The 19,958-nt window shown below is 42.8% G+C and overlaps 1 protein-coding gene across 8 annotated transcripts in view; it reads left to right on the top strand.

The window, feature by feature from the left end:
- NHSL1 (NHS like 1) overlaps positions 1 to 19,958 on the top strand; it is a 185,630-nt gene that overhangs the window by 144,426 nt on the left and 21,246 nt on the right. For all 8 annotated transcript variants that reach the window (XM_075087752.1, XM_075087751.1, XM_075087750.1 and 5 more), the window contains exons 3-4: positions 2,443 to 2,570; positions 16,164 to 16,356. In XM_075087752.1, the coding sequence (XP_074943853.1) occupies positions 2,443 to 2,570; positions 16,164 to 16,356 (321 nt within the window). The remainder of the gene's footprint in view (positions 1 to 2,442; positions 2,571 to 16,163; positions 16,357 to 19,958) is intronic.

The following is a 19,958-nucleotide window of genomic DNA, read 5'->3' as shown; positions in this document are numbered from 1 at the left end:
GTAAAAGGTACCTGCCTAAAACCTTGGCTGAGGTTTGTTGGCCTCACGTGCCGTCCACAGTGTGCGTTTCCTGCTGTGCTGCAAAACGTACTGTGTAAGTAAATAAATAGAATAGCTGCTCTTGGGGACAAATCACCTTTTTGTTGGTGAGGTTCAGCTGTTGGTTTGTAGAATTCACTTGGCTTCTTCAGCAATGTTGCTGCACTAGCTTCTGATCTTACATGGATCTTGTGTTGTGGACAAATGGAGGTTGTGACTTTGATAAATTCCCGTTTTTTTGTTGTCAGTCCACTTGAACTTGTGGTGGACTTCAGAGCTTCAGTGTTGACTTCCCTAAATTTTTTGAGCTCTTCTGGGCTTCGTGAAGTGCACCATTCATCTTCATCTCCTTGGATAAGGAGAATAAAAAAGGCGAAACAATTAACATCGAGGGTCCATATATCACGCTCCATAAGAGCCCATCGCCCTTGGGACGTTGCGTGATGTCTGATGTCGGAGAGCCATAGAAGTGGCCATCCAGGACCCTGGACCTTGTCCCAAGGATGGGAGGAAAAATAACTTCATTCTTACGTACCCCTTCGTTTGTCTTCATGTTTGTTTGTGGTGATTAGCAACAGATCTGAAGATGAAACTTGCAGTGTCTAAGTTGACAGCTTAGTGTGTTAGCGCACGCTACAAGTTGATGCAAGTCTTTGGACTGTCTTGTTCTGCTGCAGCCCGCTCATCCCTGTTGCTTTGCAGCTCAAACTGAGAAACAGCCCATGAGGGTGCTCACGTTTATGAATATTATGTGCTGGATCTGGTGCCAGTTCTGGAAGGGCGGTGGAGGAATTTGTTTTGCTGTGGTTGCTGGCAGTCATTTTTCACCCCCCTCCTGAAGTACAGCAGCTGTTTGGCAGATGCATGCAGTGTTGGCATGCTCACACCTGTGAAAGAGGTAAACAGGGTTACCAACCCTCTGTTCCTGAGATGCAGCAATTGATCTGGATCTCAAAACCCACCACCACTGCCCTTGCTCCTTGAACTGAGAGAAAAGTGTCAGGTTGATGCCATACTGCCCTTTTCGACCCCATATGGAAACACATGATAGGCCAGGACGTATGTCTGGCTCTAATGGAGATGGCTAGTTGTCAAACTGTAAGCTTGCCTTCTCGATGTGCATGTGCAGATACAGGGGAGTCTGCACTGATTAAATCCTTATAAAACTGTGGTTGTACTAGATCAGTAGCCCAGCAGCACGGAGTCCTCCAGACCTCAGTGTCAGAAGCATCCTGAGCATAACAGGAAATGTATGCTGGAGTTGCAAGTTGTAAGTCCACGTAATCGTTTGCCAGGCAAAAGCCTCTCTAAAATGTTGCCCTCAATACAAACATTGCATGTTTTCCATTTTGGGGTTATTAAAAAGATCAAGATAAGGAGACAGATGATACAATCACAGAAAGTCTTTCTCCAGCGTGTCTGATAAAAGCACTTTGTGTCATGATAATGCCTGCGTATTGTGCAGAAATTTCATTTCCATAGACAGAAATGTACCCAATAATTTTCTTTTTGCTTTCCTCATCTTTCAACAGATTCAGATGTCTGTCTTTGGAAATGTAAAGCTAAGAGTTTGACTGGGCTGATGATTTTGGTTGCCGCATCTTGAACATTTAATTTTTCCTTATGCTCTGGCGTCTGTTATTCTGTAGCACAATCACACTGAATATCAATTAGGAGGCGGGAAGATGATTGTGGAAATCTTGGGTGAGGGGGTTAAGATGCTGACTGGGATTTTGGCCATTTTGAGTGGGGATGCATGTTTGTTCTGAATTCTTCCTGAACTTTGAAAACTCTTCAGTGTTAAACTACACATGCTCTGCAGAGACATGAGATTTTGAGATCCCGGTGGCTTGCTATCCTCTCTCCAAAATCACAGTAAATGGTCCCTTCCGCGGGCAGGAAGACAAGACAAGTGGTCAGTGCCAAAGTTGTTTAGCAGATGGTGCTTGAGCAGTGAGCAACATCATCATTTCAAGTGTAAGGCACATAATGGATGTCTACTGGCCTAGCACATGAGACCCCTGCTGTTACTCACATGCTTCTATCTCCTATCCTGCAAGATGCTGCCATCTGTCAAGATGCTGAGCCAGGCCTCACTTAAATAAATAAATAAACAAACCCCCAACTTCTCTCCAAAGCTCTTACCATCTCTGGCTTAAATAAAAGCCGTGTGTATATTTGCTGTGTGTGGGCATATGTATATACTACATGTGAGGGAGGGGTAAATATAGATACAAATATAAAAAATGCACCTTTGGGTTCTGTTACTTGGGACAGACAATGCTAATGTGGGGTAAACAGGTTCAGGAAAATACTGTGTGCTTCTAAGTTCACTGTACACAAAGTGTAAACACTAATGGCTCTTGTCATGTGTTAATCTCCTCTTTCTCTGTCTTTCGGCAGAGTGTGACAAGCTGCGGCGGGATGGCTACCGGAGCTCGCAGTATTACTCTCAGGGCCCCACCTTCTCCTCGTCCTCCAGTGCAATCTCTGGAAGTTACCAGGATGATTATGAAGAAATTGAACAAAAGGTAATGGTGTGGAGGCAAAGTGCTGGAAAGAATAGATACCTGGTGCAGTATAATTGCCTGCCAAAACATTGTTCAAATAAGGTAGGGTTTTTATAAGATCACAAAGATGCTTATTCCTTTGAATTACAGTGATATTGGGTACCTCAATCCCATAGTCTCTTAAAAATCCCAGTTCTACCTGTGCTTTTATATGAAGTTCCCACTGGCAAAATAAAGGTATGAAAGCCAGAAGGAGTTTGATAATGTTCTGGGGGGAAGACCCCAGCAAGGGTAGCTGTTTTGAATCTGTTGTTTACATTCAAGCAGCAGGAAGAGCTATTAACCAGCCGTCACTGTACTGCATTGTAACAGCAACCTGTGCACGCTTTGAATTGCTAATACAGGCAGTTATGCAGTTATATTAGGTAGAGGCTTTGTCCTAATGCATTACAACTGTTTGAGTAAAGGCATCCAGAAGAATGAAAGATTGCCCACTAAGTTGGGTTACCAGCTTTCTTTTTAGTTTAGTTTGTGGTTTCCATGTTTATATGCCCACACCTCAGCTCCACGTATGCTTAGCTTAGAATCTAGAAATGAGTCAAACATATAAAGAGAGGAAGAGAAGGGAGAGTTGAGCGGAAATCCTAAAAAAGTTGTCATAGAATCATAGAATAGTTTGGGTTGGAAGGGACCTTTAAAGGCCATCTAGTCCAACCGCCCTGCAGTGAGCAGGGACATCTTCAGCTAGATCAGGTTGCTCAGAGTCCCGTCCAACCTGACCTGGAATGTTTCCAGGGATGGGGCAGCTGCCACTTCTCTGGGCAACCTGTTCTTGTGCCTCACCACCCTCATCGTACAACACTTCTTCCTTAGATCTAGACTAGATCATTCCTCCTTTAGTTTAAAACCATTATCCCTTGTCTTATCACAACAAGCCCTGCTAAAAAGTCTCTCCCCATCTTTCTTATAGTCCCCCTGTAAGTCCTGAAAGGCTGCAATAAGGTCTTCCCACAGCCTTTTCTTCTCCAGGCTGAACAGCCCCAACTCTGTCAGCCTGTCCTCATAGGAGAGGTGCTCCAGCCCTTGCATCATTTTTGTGGCCTCCTCTGGGCCTGCTCCAACAGGTCCTGTCTCTCCTGTGCTGAGGGCTCCAAGGCTGGGCGCAGCACTCCAGGTGGGATCCAACAAGCACGGAGTAGAGGGGCAGAATCACCTCCATTGACCTACTGGCCACGCGTCTTTTGATGCAGCCAGGATACAGTTGACCACCTGGGCTGCAGGTGCACATTGTTGGCTCATGTCCAGCTTTTCATCCACCATTACCTCCAAGTCCTTCTCCGCAGGGCTGTTCTCAACCCCTTCATCCCCTAGCCTGTATTGATACTGGGGGTTACTCCAACCCAGGTGGAGAACCTTGCACTTGGCCTTGTTCAACCTTATGATGTTCATACAGGCCCACTTATTGAGCTTGTCCTGGTCCCTCTGGATGACATCCTGTCCCTCAGGTGTGTCAACCACACTACTCAGCTTGGTGTAGTCTCTGCAAACTTGCTGAAGGCGCACTCAATCCAACTGTGTCATTCATGAAGATACTAAGTACTGGTTCCAATATGGACCCTTGAGGGACTCCACTTGTCATCAGTCTCCATTTGGGCATTGAGCTGTTGACCACTACCCTCTGGATGCCACAATCCAACCAATTCCTCACCCACCGAACAGTCCATCCATCAAATCCATATCTCTCCAATTTAGAGAGAAGGATATTGTGGGGGACTGTGTCAGAGGCCTTACAGAATCATAGATTCATCAAGGTTGGAAAAGACCTTTAGGATCATCAAGTCCAACTGTCAACCCAATGCTACCATGTCTCCTAAACCATACCCTCAAGTGCCACGTCTACAAATTTTTTTAACACCTCCAGTGATGGTGACTCCACCACCTCTCTGGGCAGCCTGTTCCAATGCCTGACTATTCTTTCAGTGAAGGAATATTTCCTAATACCCAATATAAACCTCCCCTGGTGCAACTTGAGGCTATTTGTTCTTAGTCTATCGCTAGTAACTTGGGTGAAGAGGCCAACACCCATCTCGCTATAACCTCTTTTCAGGTAGTTGTAGAGAGCTACCAGTCCAGATAGATGACATCTGTAGCTCTTCCCTTGTCCACTGATGTAGTCACTCCATCACAGAAGGCCACTGAGTTGGTCAGGCAGGACTTGCCCTTGGTGAAGCCATGCTGGCTGTCTTGAACCACCTCCCTGCCCTCCTTGTGCCTTAGCATAGCTTCTAGGAGGTTCTGATCCATGATCTTCCGAGGCACAGAGGTGAGGCTGACAGGTCGGTAGTTCCCAGGGTCCTCCTTTATATGCTTTTTAAAAATGGGTGTAATGTTTCCCTTTTTCCAGTCCCCAAGGATATCACCTGACTGCCATGACTTTTCAAATATCATGGAGAGTGGCTTGGCCACTATGTCAGCCAGTTCCTTCAGGACTCTGGGATATATCTCATTAGGTCCCATAGACTTGGGTATGTTCAGGTTCTTTAGGTAGTCATGAACCTGGTCTTCTCTTGCAGTGGGAGGGACTTTGCTCCTCCAGTCCTCATTTTGTTGTCTATTCACTCGAGAGGTGTACGAGGAGAAGTTGCCAGTGAAGACTGAGGCAAAAAAGTTGAGTGCCTCGGCCGTCTCATTGTCATTGTTACCAGTCTCCCAGTCTTGCTCATTGGAGGGGTACGCTTTCTTTGGCCTTCCTTTTCTGGCTGACGTACCTGTAGAAGCCCTTCTTATTATTTGTGTCTCTTGCCAAGTTCAGCTCCAGCCGTGCCTTGGCCTTTCTGACCCCATCCCTACACCATCGGGCAGCATCCCCACGGTCTTGCCAGGATACCTGTCCCTGCTTCCACTGCCTGTGCAATTCCTTCTTGCCCTTCAGTTTGAACAGCAGGTCTCAATTCAGCCATGCCGGTCTCTTGTCTTCCTTTCCTGATCTCTTACACCTGGGTATGGAGAGCTCTTCTGCTCTATGGACAGCATCCTTAAAGATCTGCCAGCTCTGTTCTGCTCCTTGTCCCCGAGGGCAGTTTCCCAGAGCATCTTACTGACTAACTCCTTGAACAGTGGGAAGTTTGCTTTTGTAAAATTCAGGGTCCTGACTTTACTCTCTGCCTGACCCACATCCCTCAGGACTGAGAACTCCACCAGTGTGTGATCTCTGCGGCCTAGGCTCCAGTCTTGATGTCACCAGTCAGCCCACTTGCGTTGGTGGCCATCAGATCCAGTATCACATCCCCTCTGGTAGGGCTGTCTCTTACCTGGCTTAAGAAGCTATCCTCAGGGCATTCCAGGAGTGTCCTGGATTGCCTACAGCTTGCCGTGCTACTTTTCCAGCTGATGTCAGGGTGGTTTAAGTCCCCCAGCAGGATGAGAACCTATACATAAATAGACGTTGTTACATACATGTCAATTTATGTACACTTCAGTTACCTTACCCTGTTGTGCCTGTGGACTCTGAAAGAGAAGCTAACTTTGGTGCTGGGGGAAAGGACATTATTGCTGGGGTGGACAGCAAGATGCACTGAAGCCTGCCTGTCCAAACCTGAAATGCTGGAGCTCCTGGGATTTTCAAGGTAGATGAATCTAGAATACTTTGCCACAAACTGTTGCTCAGAGAGTGATAACGCAGTTTAATTTCTTTGAATCGTTACTAAACCATATGTACCTCTGTAGCATGGACCGAATAACTCTGACTCTATACAAAGTGTGCAAATCCTGAGAACTCACTTCAAAGGGTACAGTTCTATCCTCCATGGTTTTTAATCACATAACAGAATGTGTCATGGAATATGTACAGTCTCTCTCATCCAGGTGGTGATTGCATTTTATCTGTGTATTGGCAGGGAATGTTAGAGCATCTTGTTTAGCTGTGTGTGGTATGTACTGGCAGTGAGCAGAGAATGTAAAGCGCATTCATACTGTGGAATGCGTTATAATGATAATTTGCAAAACCTTACTGAAATCAGTGGAATTATGATTTCCATTGGGGAAAGTATTAACATATTGTTTGTTGCTATTAATGTACTTCATATATATGCATACATATATATGTTATCAACTTGTCTTAGCCAATGCTGTGCAGCATATGACCATCTGCACATGTAAAACTAATGTAACATTTAAAAAATATAAATACAATTTTTTTTAACAATTTGAATGACAGCATGTAAGCATGGGTGAGGCCTCTTAGAGACTAAGAGCTGTCATCCTTATCTTGGTTAAGGTTTTTCTGGAGTGTTAACAATGTGTTACTAACAATTTTTGTGTATTCTGAAAAAAAATAATGCTACTAATTATGCTTGAAGGATAGGATAGCACTTCCATTTCAAATTGGAATAGTTTCCTTTATATATTTTTAGCTGAAGGGATGATTCAGAGTTGTGGAGAAAGATAGTTGCCATATTGACAGTCTTGGATGTTATGATTATCTCAGAACCTTAACCTTAACTCTGCCGCTCTTATTTGCAGCTCAGAAAGAAGTTAATCCTAGCATGGTTCTCTCTTCATACTGTACAATTAAGTGTTTAGTGGTGTCCTTTGACCAGTATCTTTTTTTAATTGGCTTTTTTGTAAAGGCCTAAAGTTTTACTCCTTTTTTTAAATGAACATTTACCACAACAGATCTCAGAACTTAAATTATAATCCCGCTGGTAAAATGCCAAGTAATTCTAATAAGTGTTATGCCTTGAGCAAGTCATATTTCAGCTGTCAGAGGAGTTCTTCAGTAACAGTGTGGAACTGGGGTCACCAAAATGCTGTGACTCAAAACGTGAACTCCTCACCACCAGATGAAAGCTTTTTAGCTTTGTTGTCTGTTCAAAGCAAAAAAGCCAACATTTAAATTCTGTACATGCAGTACTTAATAGTTGAAATTTGAGAACAGCAGAATAATGATGGATGAGTAGCTATTTACTATTCAGAAATTTGCTTCTAAGTTGACATAATTGCCAACTTGCAGAAAAACTATGTTTTGCTGCACAACGATTTCACAAAAGAAACCATCTTTCCCTGCTCTTTCTAATCTGCTTTTTAAAAAATGGAGCCAGATATTCCGCTTGTCTGTCTGTGCTGGTGATGTGAGAGGAGACCTCAATCCACAAACATTCTTAGGTTTTGTGGAGGTGAGTGTCTGTCACCAGAGGGTAATATTCACACCACAAAGCATGTGGTTCAGCGTGGGTCTTAGAAAAAAATCGAAGATAAGCAGAACATTTGCTGTTCTGAAGGAAAACTGCTACGGAGAAGCAGGCAAGTTAGCCCAACTCAAAAACAAGCAAACAAAATTAGAAATCACAGAAAGCTGAAGTCTCTGAGTGGTTGTTCTTGGAACTACCCTTTTACTATTCGTGTTGATTCTTACAAGTTACATTAACAGCATACAGGCCAAGCTCCTCTGCAGTACTGATTCTAATTGAGTTTGTTGGAGATTAAAGTGGTTTATCTGGATTTTACATCTCAGTACTGTGACCAGTGTCCTCCTTTCCCATCTCTTACATATGTTACATGTTGGTGATGTGACTCAGGAGCTATTCCTGTCCTTTGGCATCGCTCTGTTTTCCCAGTGTCAAAGGTATATTGAGATGTCACTTTCAAACTCTGGTTCCCCTTATGTTCTGAAATGTATACTTTGTGTATATTAAATGTGTTTATCTTCTGTGTGTTTTTTTTCTTTCCCTTTTTTCTGTCCCTTTTTATCACTCATTCTCTTTGTTTCTTTTTGTCTTGCTCAACAGTCTAGTCTGTTAGACTGCATCTCTCAGTCTTGCATTAGCGCCTGCTGTAACTTGGTTCCCTGGAGCGACAAGGTACCTTGCCCACGAGTGGGACCATCCAGCTGCCATATCTGCAGCTTGATGTTACTTGTAGCATTTAGCATATATGCAATCTTATTCTGCTCTTAGCCTTCAGTTGTTGCCTACTTCTGTTTTCTGTTTTTTTTTTAAAAATAATCAGCCGCTCAACAGAAGAATGCCATGCCAAGTTTGTTTCCTTTATTTTTCCTCATTACTCCTTTTTGTCTGCAGTCCAGTATCCTCTGTTTACTTGGTTCACTGAAATTTAATTCTTTTTTGTCTATTAATATTTGCATCCTTTGAAAGCTCTCGTCCAATGAACGCTGTGTTTTATTTAATTGGCTGCTTCATTGGTTTTTAATTAGCCAAGGAGAAACTTTACTAATTTGGAGTAACGTATTTTTTTTAACTGATGAACATGAGCTATAAACAGTACTTGCTCCCAGGCATGCACTGTATCGTGTCTTTATTCTGTCTATGAAAATGCTTGTATGCCAAAAAAACTCATGGCATTTTTCCCCAGGTCCTGTCATTTGGTCTATGAACTTTGTCTTGGTACAGTCTGTTAAGCTTCGGGTGCAAAAACATTGATTTTGCTTATTCATGAGGAAAAAATGTATGTGTTTTGCCACTGTACTCAGCCAAACTGTTAGTTGTTCCTTCAATATCTACAAGAGACTGTTTAATAGCTTAAGTGAAAACAAATGCATTAACTGTATTGGCTTGAGGGGACTTGCATGATGTTAAGAAGGGGCTAAAGCAGTTGGGCACCCCAGTTTGGAGGTGGGTACACCTGAGAGCCCTGAGGCCTGGGCTCTGGCAGAACTGGAGATACTACTAGGTGGTGGTGCCCTCAGCTGGCCTCCCTGCCTCTCTGCTGCAATTGCATGGGGGTGCACTTCTAATCAGCACATGTATTTTATACTGCTTCACATTTTGTTGAAAATACTATCGATTCACTGAGTTGAAACAGCACTTCAAATCATAAAATCCCAAAGCATAAGGAAGCGAGTACAGAACTCTTTGAACAAGCAAAAGAGGGTAATTCTTCACTCACCACATACGCTGTGCAATTGCTGCAAGAATTGTGGACGCTGAAAGTTCACGTGGGTTCAGAAAGCAACTGGGTAAATTCTTGTGGGGGAGGACTTCATCCAAAGCTGAGAGAATATTTAGGGGAAGGTATCTACTGTATGCATCCTCTGATTTAATTTCACCTGTATATCATTGATTGGCCATTATCATAAGGCAGGTACTAGGTAGGCTTTTAGAGCTCTGAGCTGATGCAGTACAGCTCTTCTTATATTTTTAATCCCATTGCAACAGAGTGGAGGAAGAAGAAAGGAACATTTCTGTAGTGGTGGTTAAGGTGGTAACTTGCTTGATGGTCGGTAATTTCTGCTGACAAAAAAAAAAAATCCCTTCCCTACTGAGGCAGTGAAGACTAAGAAGTGAAGGATTCAGTAGGATATTGAAGCAGGCTAGTGCAACTGAAGATGTCTGTGTAGAAGTAATAAAAGGGAATATTCTGTGAAAATCTGGGGGGCTAGACTGGGGACCTTGGTCTGGAGGACAACAAGTAGAGTAAGACATGATTAATTTGAGTGTAATTTCATGTAATTTTATAATGTGGCAGTGTTCCATAACACAGTGTGAAACCCTGCAGGTTGAAGCAGGCACATAAAGTGACATTCTCAATTGAGTGAGAAAGAGGATTTTAAAGGTTTGGGGGGTTGGCTTTTTTTTCCTTATTATTGTTTGTCTTGGTCCCTTTGCATTGGGTAAAAGGGCATGTGAATCCATCAAACCTAGTAAAAGGCTGGAGAAGAAATAGGATGTTGGCAAAGAGTAATAGACAGCTGAATTGGCATGGCTCCTGTCTGCAATGCTGATTTATGCCTCCCCCCAATTTTGTTTCTCTGAGAAAGTACAATTTTAGAAATGATTGCAGTAGGCAGTGAGGTAAAAGACATGACTAGAAGGTTGAAGTTCCTTTGCTGAAAGTTAAAATTTGTATGGCTTGAATTTTCCTTCTGGAGGTCCCATATTTTTTTAAACAGTGTAGTATAAATCACTGGAGTATAAAAAGATGAAGAATAAACAGGGTATTTAGGCAGAGTGTGCTGCAAGACAGCTGGCTGAACATGAGCCAGCAGTGTGCCCAGGTGGCCAAGGCCAACAGCATCCTGGCTTTTGTCAGGAATAGTGTAGCTAGCAGGAGTAGAGCGGTGATCGTGCCCCTGTACTCGGCACTGGTGAGGCCGCACCTTGAATACTGTGTTCAATTTTGGACCCCTCACTAAAAGAGAGACATTGAGGTGCTGGAGTGTGTCCAGAGAAGGGCAGTGAAGCTGGTGAAGGGTCTGGAGAGCAGGTCTTGTGAAGAGAGGTTGAGGGAACTGGTGTGTTTAGCCTGGAGAAGAGGGGGCTGAGGGGAGACCTTATCGCTCTCTACAACTACCTGAAAGGAGGTTGTAGTGAAGTGGGTGTTGGTCTCTTCTCCCAAGTCCCTAGAGATAGAACAAGAGGAAACAGCTTCAAGCTGCGTCAGGGGAGGTTTAGGTTGGATATTAGGAAAAGTTTCTTTACTGAAAGAGTGGTCAGACATTGGAACAGGCTGCCCAGAGAGGTGGTAGAGTCACCATCACTGAAGGTATTTAAAGACATGTAGACATGACACTTCAGGGTATGGTTTAGGAGGCATGGTATTGTTGGGTTGGTGGTTGGACCTGATGATCTTAGAGGTCTTTTCCAACCTTTATGATTGTATGATTTTATAAGATACACAGCATATACTCAGGTGTCATCTGAGACCTCTCAAATAGCCTGAATGTGCTGAGATAGTGAAACCCTTTTGTTGTATCTCAGCAACTAAGTAGGCTGGGGGACAGTATGTCAACAAGGCAACGACAAGGCTCTGGCTTACTGAGCCATGTAGCTTGTCTATAGTGTATTTATAGGCCATTTCTTTCCTGGATTCTCACTTCAGCTCCCATTTGAAAGTTCATGCTTTTTCCCCTCTAATGCACGTTCGTGGAAACACTGCAAGGTCCAAGGCTGTGCTTTCACATCCCACCTTTCCCTCTTCCTATGTCCATCAAAAAGGATGAATTCCAACAAATTTTCCTGAGGAGATGAATCTAACATCCTGTTGCACAGAAATTTGTCCATTTAAGTCTAGCAGTAAAGTTGTTATGAATCAGAGATGCTTTAAAAATGGGACAGGTGCTTTCTATTCTATTATGAACGTCATGTTTATGGTCAGCCTTGCTAAGCAGATACGTAATCTCAAAGTACTGCCTAGTCCAGTTCTATTTCTGATGTAACAGACCTTACTTGAGAAGATATTCCTGTTACAGAGCAGCAATTCACTTCATCTTCTGGCAAGCTTCTGGGTTGTAAATCTGGGAATGTTGACTAAAAATATGTAAATCCCTATTTTCATCCTGATTACAGATAAATAATTTCTGTGTGAACAAAGATGAGCTGCTGTCTTCCTCTATGTACAATAAAGCTGTATACAGCTTTGTCCTGCCCTCTAAAAGTATCTTCACATCACAAAGCCAAGGAAATATACCACGATCATTGTGAGCACTTTGGAAGAAAGAATATAAGTAGACACAGTCATGCTCATCCAGGAACCATGGAAAGAGTACCTGCAGATAAGAGTGAACATTTCTTCCTACAATCAAAACTGCCCACAACTCTTCTACTGAATTGTTTTGTAGGAGTACACACCACTGTCCTCTGGCAGAAAATCATTTTCACTGACACACTGCTTTGACCTCACCTGCACAACTGAGTTTTCAATTGCTTGTCGTTTGTGCACTGGGCTGATTAATTTCTGTCCATCTTCCTCTATTTGTCCCCAATTTTCTCAACTTTTAATTTAGCAAAACTTGTGATTGTTACTCCATATGGTTTGGTGTTTTTTATAATTAGGATTCCCTTGCAGTAGATGCTTCTGTTCTTCAGGTCTTCTATCTATTTATATACTGCAATGGAAAAAGGGTTCTGCTTGGTTTGTGTAATTTCCTTGAAAAGGAAGGGTGGCTTTGTAACCCAATACCTCTGTCACTTGACATATTGGAGTAGCCCCTGGTGACTGCTGTATGACAGCTGAGACCTGGCACTACACTACAGTCTGAATGTGACAGATATTGATGCTGACAGTATCAACCAAGCAGAGTATCTGAAGGTCACTGGAGCTCATCCTCACCTCACATAAACTGCAAAATCAGGCTTGAAGTGTCATCCTTGGTGCCCTGAATCCAGCAGAGAAAAGCTCATTGGAGAGGGGGGAAATGGTATTTCTCTGCCTCAACCCCTTGTTGCTCCTCTACATGCACACACAGGTGCCTGCCATGGCACTGTGCTAGCACCCCTGTGCCACGTCCCTTACAAACCCTTTCTCTCTCTCAGCTGTTTTTAAACCTTACTGGGGGAAGGCATGGCCTAGAGGCAGCTTTCCCTTCTGCAATGGCATTTCTTTCCCAAATTGCTTAAGTTAACGAAGGCTTTTATAAATTTGAGTGATTTAAGGTAGGGAAGTGTTTGTGTGTAGGTGCATATATATCTCTCTCTCTCTCTCTATGTGTGCCCGCACTGTATATGTGTATAAACAGTGTATGTGCACACACACATAAAAAGATAAGCATTCACATTATATTTTTATTGTGGGTTGACCCTGGCTAGACACCAGGTGTCCACTAAAGCTGCTCTATCACTCCCCCTCCTCATATGGACAGGGAGAGAAAATGTAATGAAAGGCTCCTGGGTTGAGATAAGGATAGGGAGAGCACTCACCAATTAATGTCATGGCAAAACAGACTCGACTTGGGGAAAAATTAAACGTGTTATCAAATCAGAGTAGGATAAAGAGAAATAAAAACTAAATCTTATAACACCTTCCCCACCCCTCCCTTCTCCCTGGGCTTAATTTCACTCCCAATTTCTCTACCTCCTCCCCCCCCCAAGTGGTGCAGGGGAATGGGGAATGGGGGTTGCGATCAGTTCATCACACGTTGTCTCTGCCACTCCTTACTCCTCACACTCTTCCCCTGCTCCAGTGTGGGGTCCCTCCCACAGGAGCCAGTCCTCCTTGAGCTTCTCCAATGTGGGTCTTTCCCACGGCTACTGTTGTACATGAACTGCTCCAGTGTGGGTCCCTTCCATGGGGTGCAGTCCTTCAGGAACAGACTGCTCCAGTGTGGGTCTCCGTGGGGTCACAAGTCCTGCCAGCAAACCTGCTGCAGCATGGGCTCCTCTCTCCATAGGGCCACAGGTCCTGCCAGGAGCCTGCTCCAGGATGGGCTTCCCCAGGGTCACAGCCTCCTTTGGGCATCCACCTGCTTCAGCATGGTGTCCTCTGTGGGTTGCAGGTGGATATCCGCTCCACTGTTAACCTCCATGGGCTGCAGGGGGACAGCCTGCCTCACCACGGGCTGCTCCAGTGTCTGGAGCCCCTCCTCCCCCTCCTTCACTGACCCTGATGGCTGCAGGGTTGTTCCTCTCACATATTCTCACTACTCTCTCCGGCTGCGGTTGTGCAGGTTTTTGTTCCCCTTCTTTAATATGTTATCCCAGAGGCACTAACACCATTGCTGATGGGCTTGGACTCGAGCAGCAGTCTTGAGCCGGCTGGCATTGGCTCTATTAGACATAGGGGAAGCTTCTGGCAGCTTCTCACAGAATCTACCTCCATAGCCCCCCGCTACCAAAACTTTGCCAGGCAAACCCAGTACAATTTTTATAGAAATAATTTTAGAGCTTTTTAAAAACAATGCAGACCTGAAGAAATACTGGTGTCCTCTAAGAAGTTTGTATTGAAAGAATTGCTGAGGCTTTCACAGGCCTGAACCCTTTCCTGCAAAGCAGCATCTACCCCATCCACAGCCTCCCTGGTAAAGAAATGTAAGACAGAAATGGATTATTTCCTTGAAGAAAAGCTCCCGTGTTTCCAAGTGTAGTTCCAAACCACAGGATGTTATTAGTAAGAATTTCATTGCCTGATTTTTTTTAATTGTTACCTGAAGAGATTTTCCTTTTCTGTTGTTTTACTTTTTACCTGGAAGTTGCTTTTTTTTTTTTAATTAAATAAAATGTTGGGCTCTGTCCTAAAGGATGTAGAGTTGAAGCACAATAGAATAAATAAATGGTTATTTATTTACAAACAGTGGAAACTCCTCATGGTAACAGGAGGAAAATTAAAATCAGAAATGATAAACAGTGGTTGTGGCAGAGTGTCTGGGCATGTCTTTTGTATAGCACTCAGCTTCAAGAGAAAACAGATTACTTAGACTGAAAACCCATAATAATAAAAAAAATTCCATCTGTTTTAAATAGCTGTGATGTTACTTTCCATGCCTGTGTACAGCAGTGAGGGAGTAGCTACTGGGAAAGGCAGTGATCAGTTCTGACAGCCCTATTTTGGGCGGTAGTCTGGGAGAGAGGAATAAAGAAGGGGCGGGGGGGGTATGACTCTCTAACTCTGGTCTGGTGGCAGAGAGGGAGGTCCACCGTGTCAGGTGGCCCAAGCAAACACCCTGAAGCAGAGGAGTTGGGAGGCTGTAGAGAGATCTCTGCTAGTGCTGCAGCCTCTACACAACTCTTCTTCCATGGCTTTTTTTCTCTTTTTTGATTCACCTGGGGGCAGGAGGGGGTGGAGATTGGTTTTTCTCCAGGTCTTCCTTCCTCTCCTGCTTCTGGGATTCCCCAGAGTGCCTTGCTGGCAGGAGCAGAGGGGAGTGAAGGCTGCTTCTCCCAGGTTTGCCTGGAGCTTGTGACTGCCTGCTAGAAGCCCCAGTGATGTCTTTTGTGTGCCCTAAACCTGCCTGTCCTCAGGGTTTGCCATGGACTAGTACTGTCTTACCAGTAAAAAAGACACATTATGGCTTTCTCTGCTATTACTGGCATGCATGGGGGGACCTTCTAATGAAAACAGATTTCCTCCCCGAAAGCAAATGGCTTTTTTGGCTTATAACTTTGTCTGGTGGACAAATTTGCACAAGCTGTTGTAACCTCTTTTTCTGGTGCAGAAAGTTTTTTCTTTCATTTTTTGGTTGTTTTTTCTTTATTTTTAAGTGAAACATTCATCATGGAGGTGAAATCTGCCACTTTGATAAGGACTGACTTTTAAAACGGCCATTCTATGGCTACTGATGTTGTCTACTGCTTCATCCTTGAAAAATGGGCAAAACAAACGCCTTGACTGTGGCATGAGTTCCTCCAAAGCCAAAGCAAATTTATTCTTGCTACCTCTCTGATCCGTGGCTGATGGTTTTGTAGAGAGCATTGGCTGGTTCTTTTACTGAGCTTTCCCAAAATCTGTCTCTTCGTAACAGGGTTTTTGCTGAGACCTTACACATAGTTACAAACTAGTACAGCTAGAGCAAAGCAGTGCTCAAATGTTATCTTCCTGATAGGGCGCTGGGAGGGGTTAATCACTCCAGGGACAAGGTCAATGTGTAACATGATTAGTTACTGTGCTTTGCTCCGCTCAAGACCACTCTTTTCTTTCTCATTGGTATATATTTCTTAGACTGATCAGATGTCTTAAATACAGTCCAGGTGTTTTGTTGAGGGTTTGTGTTTTGTTTTTTTTTTAAAATCACTTTTTATGTAGGTCGAAGTGTGATATTGGTGAGGGTGTATTTTGCTCCACAAGCAATCATGCTGACTGCAGTGGCAATACCTTAGTAATACCGTAGTCCAACCTTTTTGGATTTTGGTAGTAAACTTACATTGTTGCATGTATTTCTGTTTGTAGTGTCCTGTGTCTTCCCCAGAAGAAGAAAAGCTTATTACTATCAAGAGGCCTAAAACTCCCGTTCCAAATGAGTTATCAGATATCAACACCCAAACCAACTGGACTAAGTCACTCCCACTGCCAACACCAGAAGAGAAAATGCGACAGCAAGCACAGGCAGTCCAGACAGATGTGGTTCCTATTAATGTGACTGGTAGGCTTTTAATTTCAGTAATTACGTTACACTGATGAGGGAGGGAAGGGATAAAAGGGGATCCATACAGTTGGGATAGTATTTTGACACTCATAAGTTTGATGCATGAATTTTAAATTACTTATTGCACCTTTCTGTGAAAGCAGTTTTGTGCTTAATAGTCCATCTCCAAACTTGAAAATCCCTTAAAATGTTAATTAATGAAGGTACTATACACAACGTCAGCTTAAAATGGCATTAGATATTCATGAAATACAAGAAAAGGGTTGATAGATAGTAGTGTTTCGCTGTGGACTGCACTGAAGATACATAATGGAAAATCATGTTTTATGCAATGCTAATGATATTTTAGGGTTTTCTTCTAGGAGTTTTATGTAAGGAAGGTTATCAGGGACTCCTATATTCCAAAGACTAAATAGTACCAAATTCTAGGGTCTTATTTTTATCAGCAACAAGATGTTTAGGTGTTAAGAAGAGTAGGGGTAAGAACAGCAAAAGTTAAAGGGGCTACATCTTTGAGCAAGACCTTTGGAAAGACACTGCACTTACGTGACAATAGTCCACATTTTCATGTTTTGAACTGTCTATTAATGCTTCATTTTGAAAATGTTCTTTGGCTTTACAGTTGCAGAACTGCCGCTCTGTGGAAGTTAAATTATGCTATAGCCTAACACTGAATAGATACTTTGTTGTGTGTAAATAGAATTTCTTTGAAAGATTGAATTATCGCTTCAGTTTAATAATCCCTCTTTTTCTGCACAATATCAAGATTGTCTATTATTAGTTAATTCAAATAACTGACTGTTTGCCTGCCAAAACCAAGATGATGCTCAATATCCAATTTATTTCAAATGCCATATGGTGCTCTCTGGCTCCATGCTCCCTCTTACAATCAATAGTTTGCAGTGTTTGGTTTTGTTTTGAAAGTAAATTAGGTGTTCCCTTTCCGAATAACTTTTTCACATACATTTTTATAAACCAATATTTTAAATAATATTTAATAATATTTAAATATTAAAATTATATAGGAGCACTACTTCTGTGACAAACATTAGAGAGCTCTGAGAAATCAGCAAGAAACGTTTCCTTAAAAGAAAAGCAGAAAATATTTTAAATAAATAGCATGAAGACAACACAAAATTACCAACACTCCAGGTCTGGAAAATGAATAGAAGGAAAACAAATGCAATGCTGAAATGTTACTAGGCCAGTTGGCATTATCTAGGGAATGTAGGATACAGGTGCAGAAGGCCGAGTTATGGGAATGACGGATAATCTGACATAATCGATAAGCTTGAGTGGAGCTTAGGTACTGCGACAGCAGGAACAGGGTATACTTACAGAAAGAGTAATCTGTGGTTTGATTTAATGACCCTGAGTACTGAAAATATATGGGGAAGTAAACAGATGGAAAGAAAAATGAGGTAAAAGAGATTAAATAACCCTCATAGATTTAATTCAGCATCACTGGGAACGTTACCATGTTTGGATAAATAACATTTGTGACTTCAGCCAGCTTAATTAGACTGGTGTAGCAAACCTTGTGTCCCCTGCAATGTTTGGTTTGCACTCAGCAAACTCAGTGGTTCCCAACTTTTCTGATAAAAATAGCGCATGTGCGTATTACACCTCACCTTTCTGGAGTGTGCTGTTGAACGTTTATTCCTTTATAAACATGGTAATGGGAAGGGATAGAAAGAGGGAGGGCAGTAAAGGAAGGCTGCTGTTGCAGTATGTGGACTGGTCTCTGGGATCCACTGTTTTCTTTCCCTTGGAATGATTGTATTGCTACTGCGAAACAAGGCAAGCAACAGTAACAGACTACGAGCCACACACACGCACGCACAAAAAAGCTGCTGTCCTTGTTCTTCTTTAAAAAGTCCCAATCTGCTCCCCTCCTCTGCCCTCCCACACACCGAGTAATTTTATTTTGTGAAGTTCCGTATGTTACTGCGCGAGGCAGGAAAAAACCAACCAAAAATTCTGTGCTGTTTGTTCAACGTGCTGTGGAACAAACCATCATCAGTTTTTGTTTTGATTTGGCTTTTTCCTTCACTTTCTCTTTTTCTCACTCTCCCAGAAGAGGGGTCAAAAATATCCATTTTATTACTTCTGGCATGAAATAAAAGGTTAATCTCTGAAGAGGCTGCTGGCAATTGACAGTGTTTTCAGCAGTGCATTAGTAATGATTCTGCTACAGTGGCCTCTCACGTGGCTGTGCAATAAATGCTCCATGAGCTCAGCTTTCGGGGTTCTTTGGAAAACAGATTGTGCAACTAATACAGTAGTAGTAAAAATCTGTTGGATAGCCTGAAGGTGCAGGGGCATTGCATTAGGCTGACAAACTGCTGACTAGACATCCAGATTTGGAAGCAGTTTCAGTCTTTGGGATTGCCTGGGCTGAGCTTATTCTGGCCTGGAAGGGGTTGGGCTGAATTTTCAGTGGTGGCCAGTCTTTGCTTTTACATATCCTGGGGGTTAAAAGATGTATAATGGTGTCTGCTCTCATGGGTTTTCTGGAACTAACTTTCTTTCCAGATGGAGGAGTCTGGTACTGGTGGAGGTGATCTGCGTCAGGCTGGATCCTGCAAAACATTTAAGCATTTGCTTGAGTCCAGCTTAACTGACTTCAGCGAGATTTAAGCACATACTTAAATATTTTCGGTGAATCCAAGGAAACTGAGTAAACTGTGTGAGGGAAAACTGAGTAACTGCACAAAGAATGCCTAGATGATTTGTTACAAACCTGTAACAGAAGGAGAAAAGTATCCTTAAATCTGCATAAATATATTTAATGTTAACATTGATATCTTCTAAGAAAAAAAAATTACAGTCAATAAGGGAAAAAAGACAGAGACATTCTGATTTTGCTTGTTGGAATTTATTGAGGCTACTTTGAAATTCTACAAATTTGTATAGTGGCTTTGAAAAAGCCTTTGTGTATCAAAAACCATTGAAGATGGAGTGGTTGCATTAGTTCTTGCGTAGCTCAGGGGAAGAAGTTACTGTGGATCAGCTGACACAGTAACATTTCCCCATGGTCATCCTGTTTGTGCTGTCCGAGGCTTCATGTAAAAGACTCTCGCCTTGTTTGCACCCTCTACTTACCATTTACATCTTGTTCCAGGGCATTGAAAGATGCATTTTAATTTCCTTGCAACTCACCATCTCAGGCATAATTGTTGACCTTTGAGTGGATAAAGGTATCTTAAGAGATGCAGAACTTTCTCCTTCAAATTCATTGGATTTGTTATAATGTGGCTAGAATTATGACTATGCTGCATGGAAGGATTACCTTATAGTCCTGACCCTGACCCCGTAAGGGTCCTAATGTTCTAATAGTGGTAATTCCCAAGACAGTGGGTAGTCTGGCTCAGTTTTTCAGGGCTTCTAATAAGCCAGTGGGATCCATAGCTCTAAATTTTATAAATCCCATGGGCTTCCTCTTCCCTTAATCTGCCCTGACTTCAATCAATTCAAAACTTGGATGAAACTGGCACTTCTTTGTAGCTGCAAGGATTCTGCTTAGCACAAGTGCAGCTCATGGGAGCGCAAGGCTCCGGTCAAACAGAGTCAGAGTCTTTATATTTACAATATGGTGA

The sequence above is a fragment of the Phalacrocorax aristotelis genome, chromosome 3 (assembly GCF_949628215.1).
Source record: "Phalacrocorax aristotelis chromosome 3, bGulAri2.1, whole genome shotgun sequence".
In the NCBI taxonomy this organism is placed as follows: Eukaryota; Metazoa; Chordata; class Aves; order Suliformes; family Phalacrocoracidae; genus Phalacrocorax; species Phalacrocorax aristotelis.
Note: the sequence above shows the minus strand (reverse complement) of the source record. Positions and strands in the feature narration are given on the sequence as shown.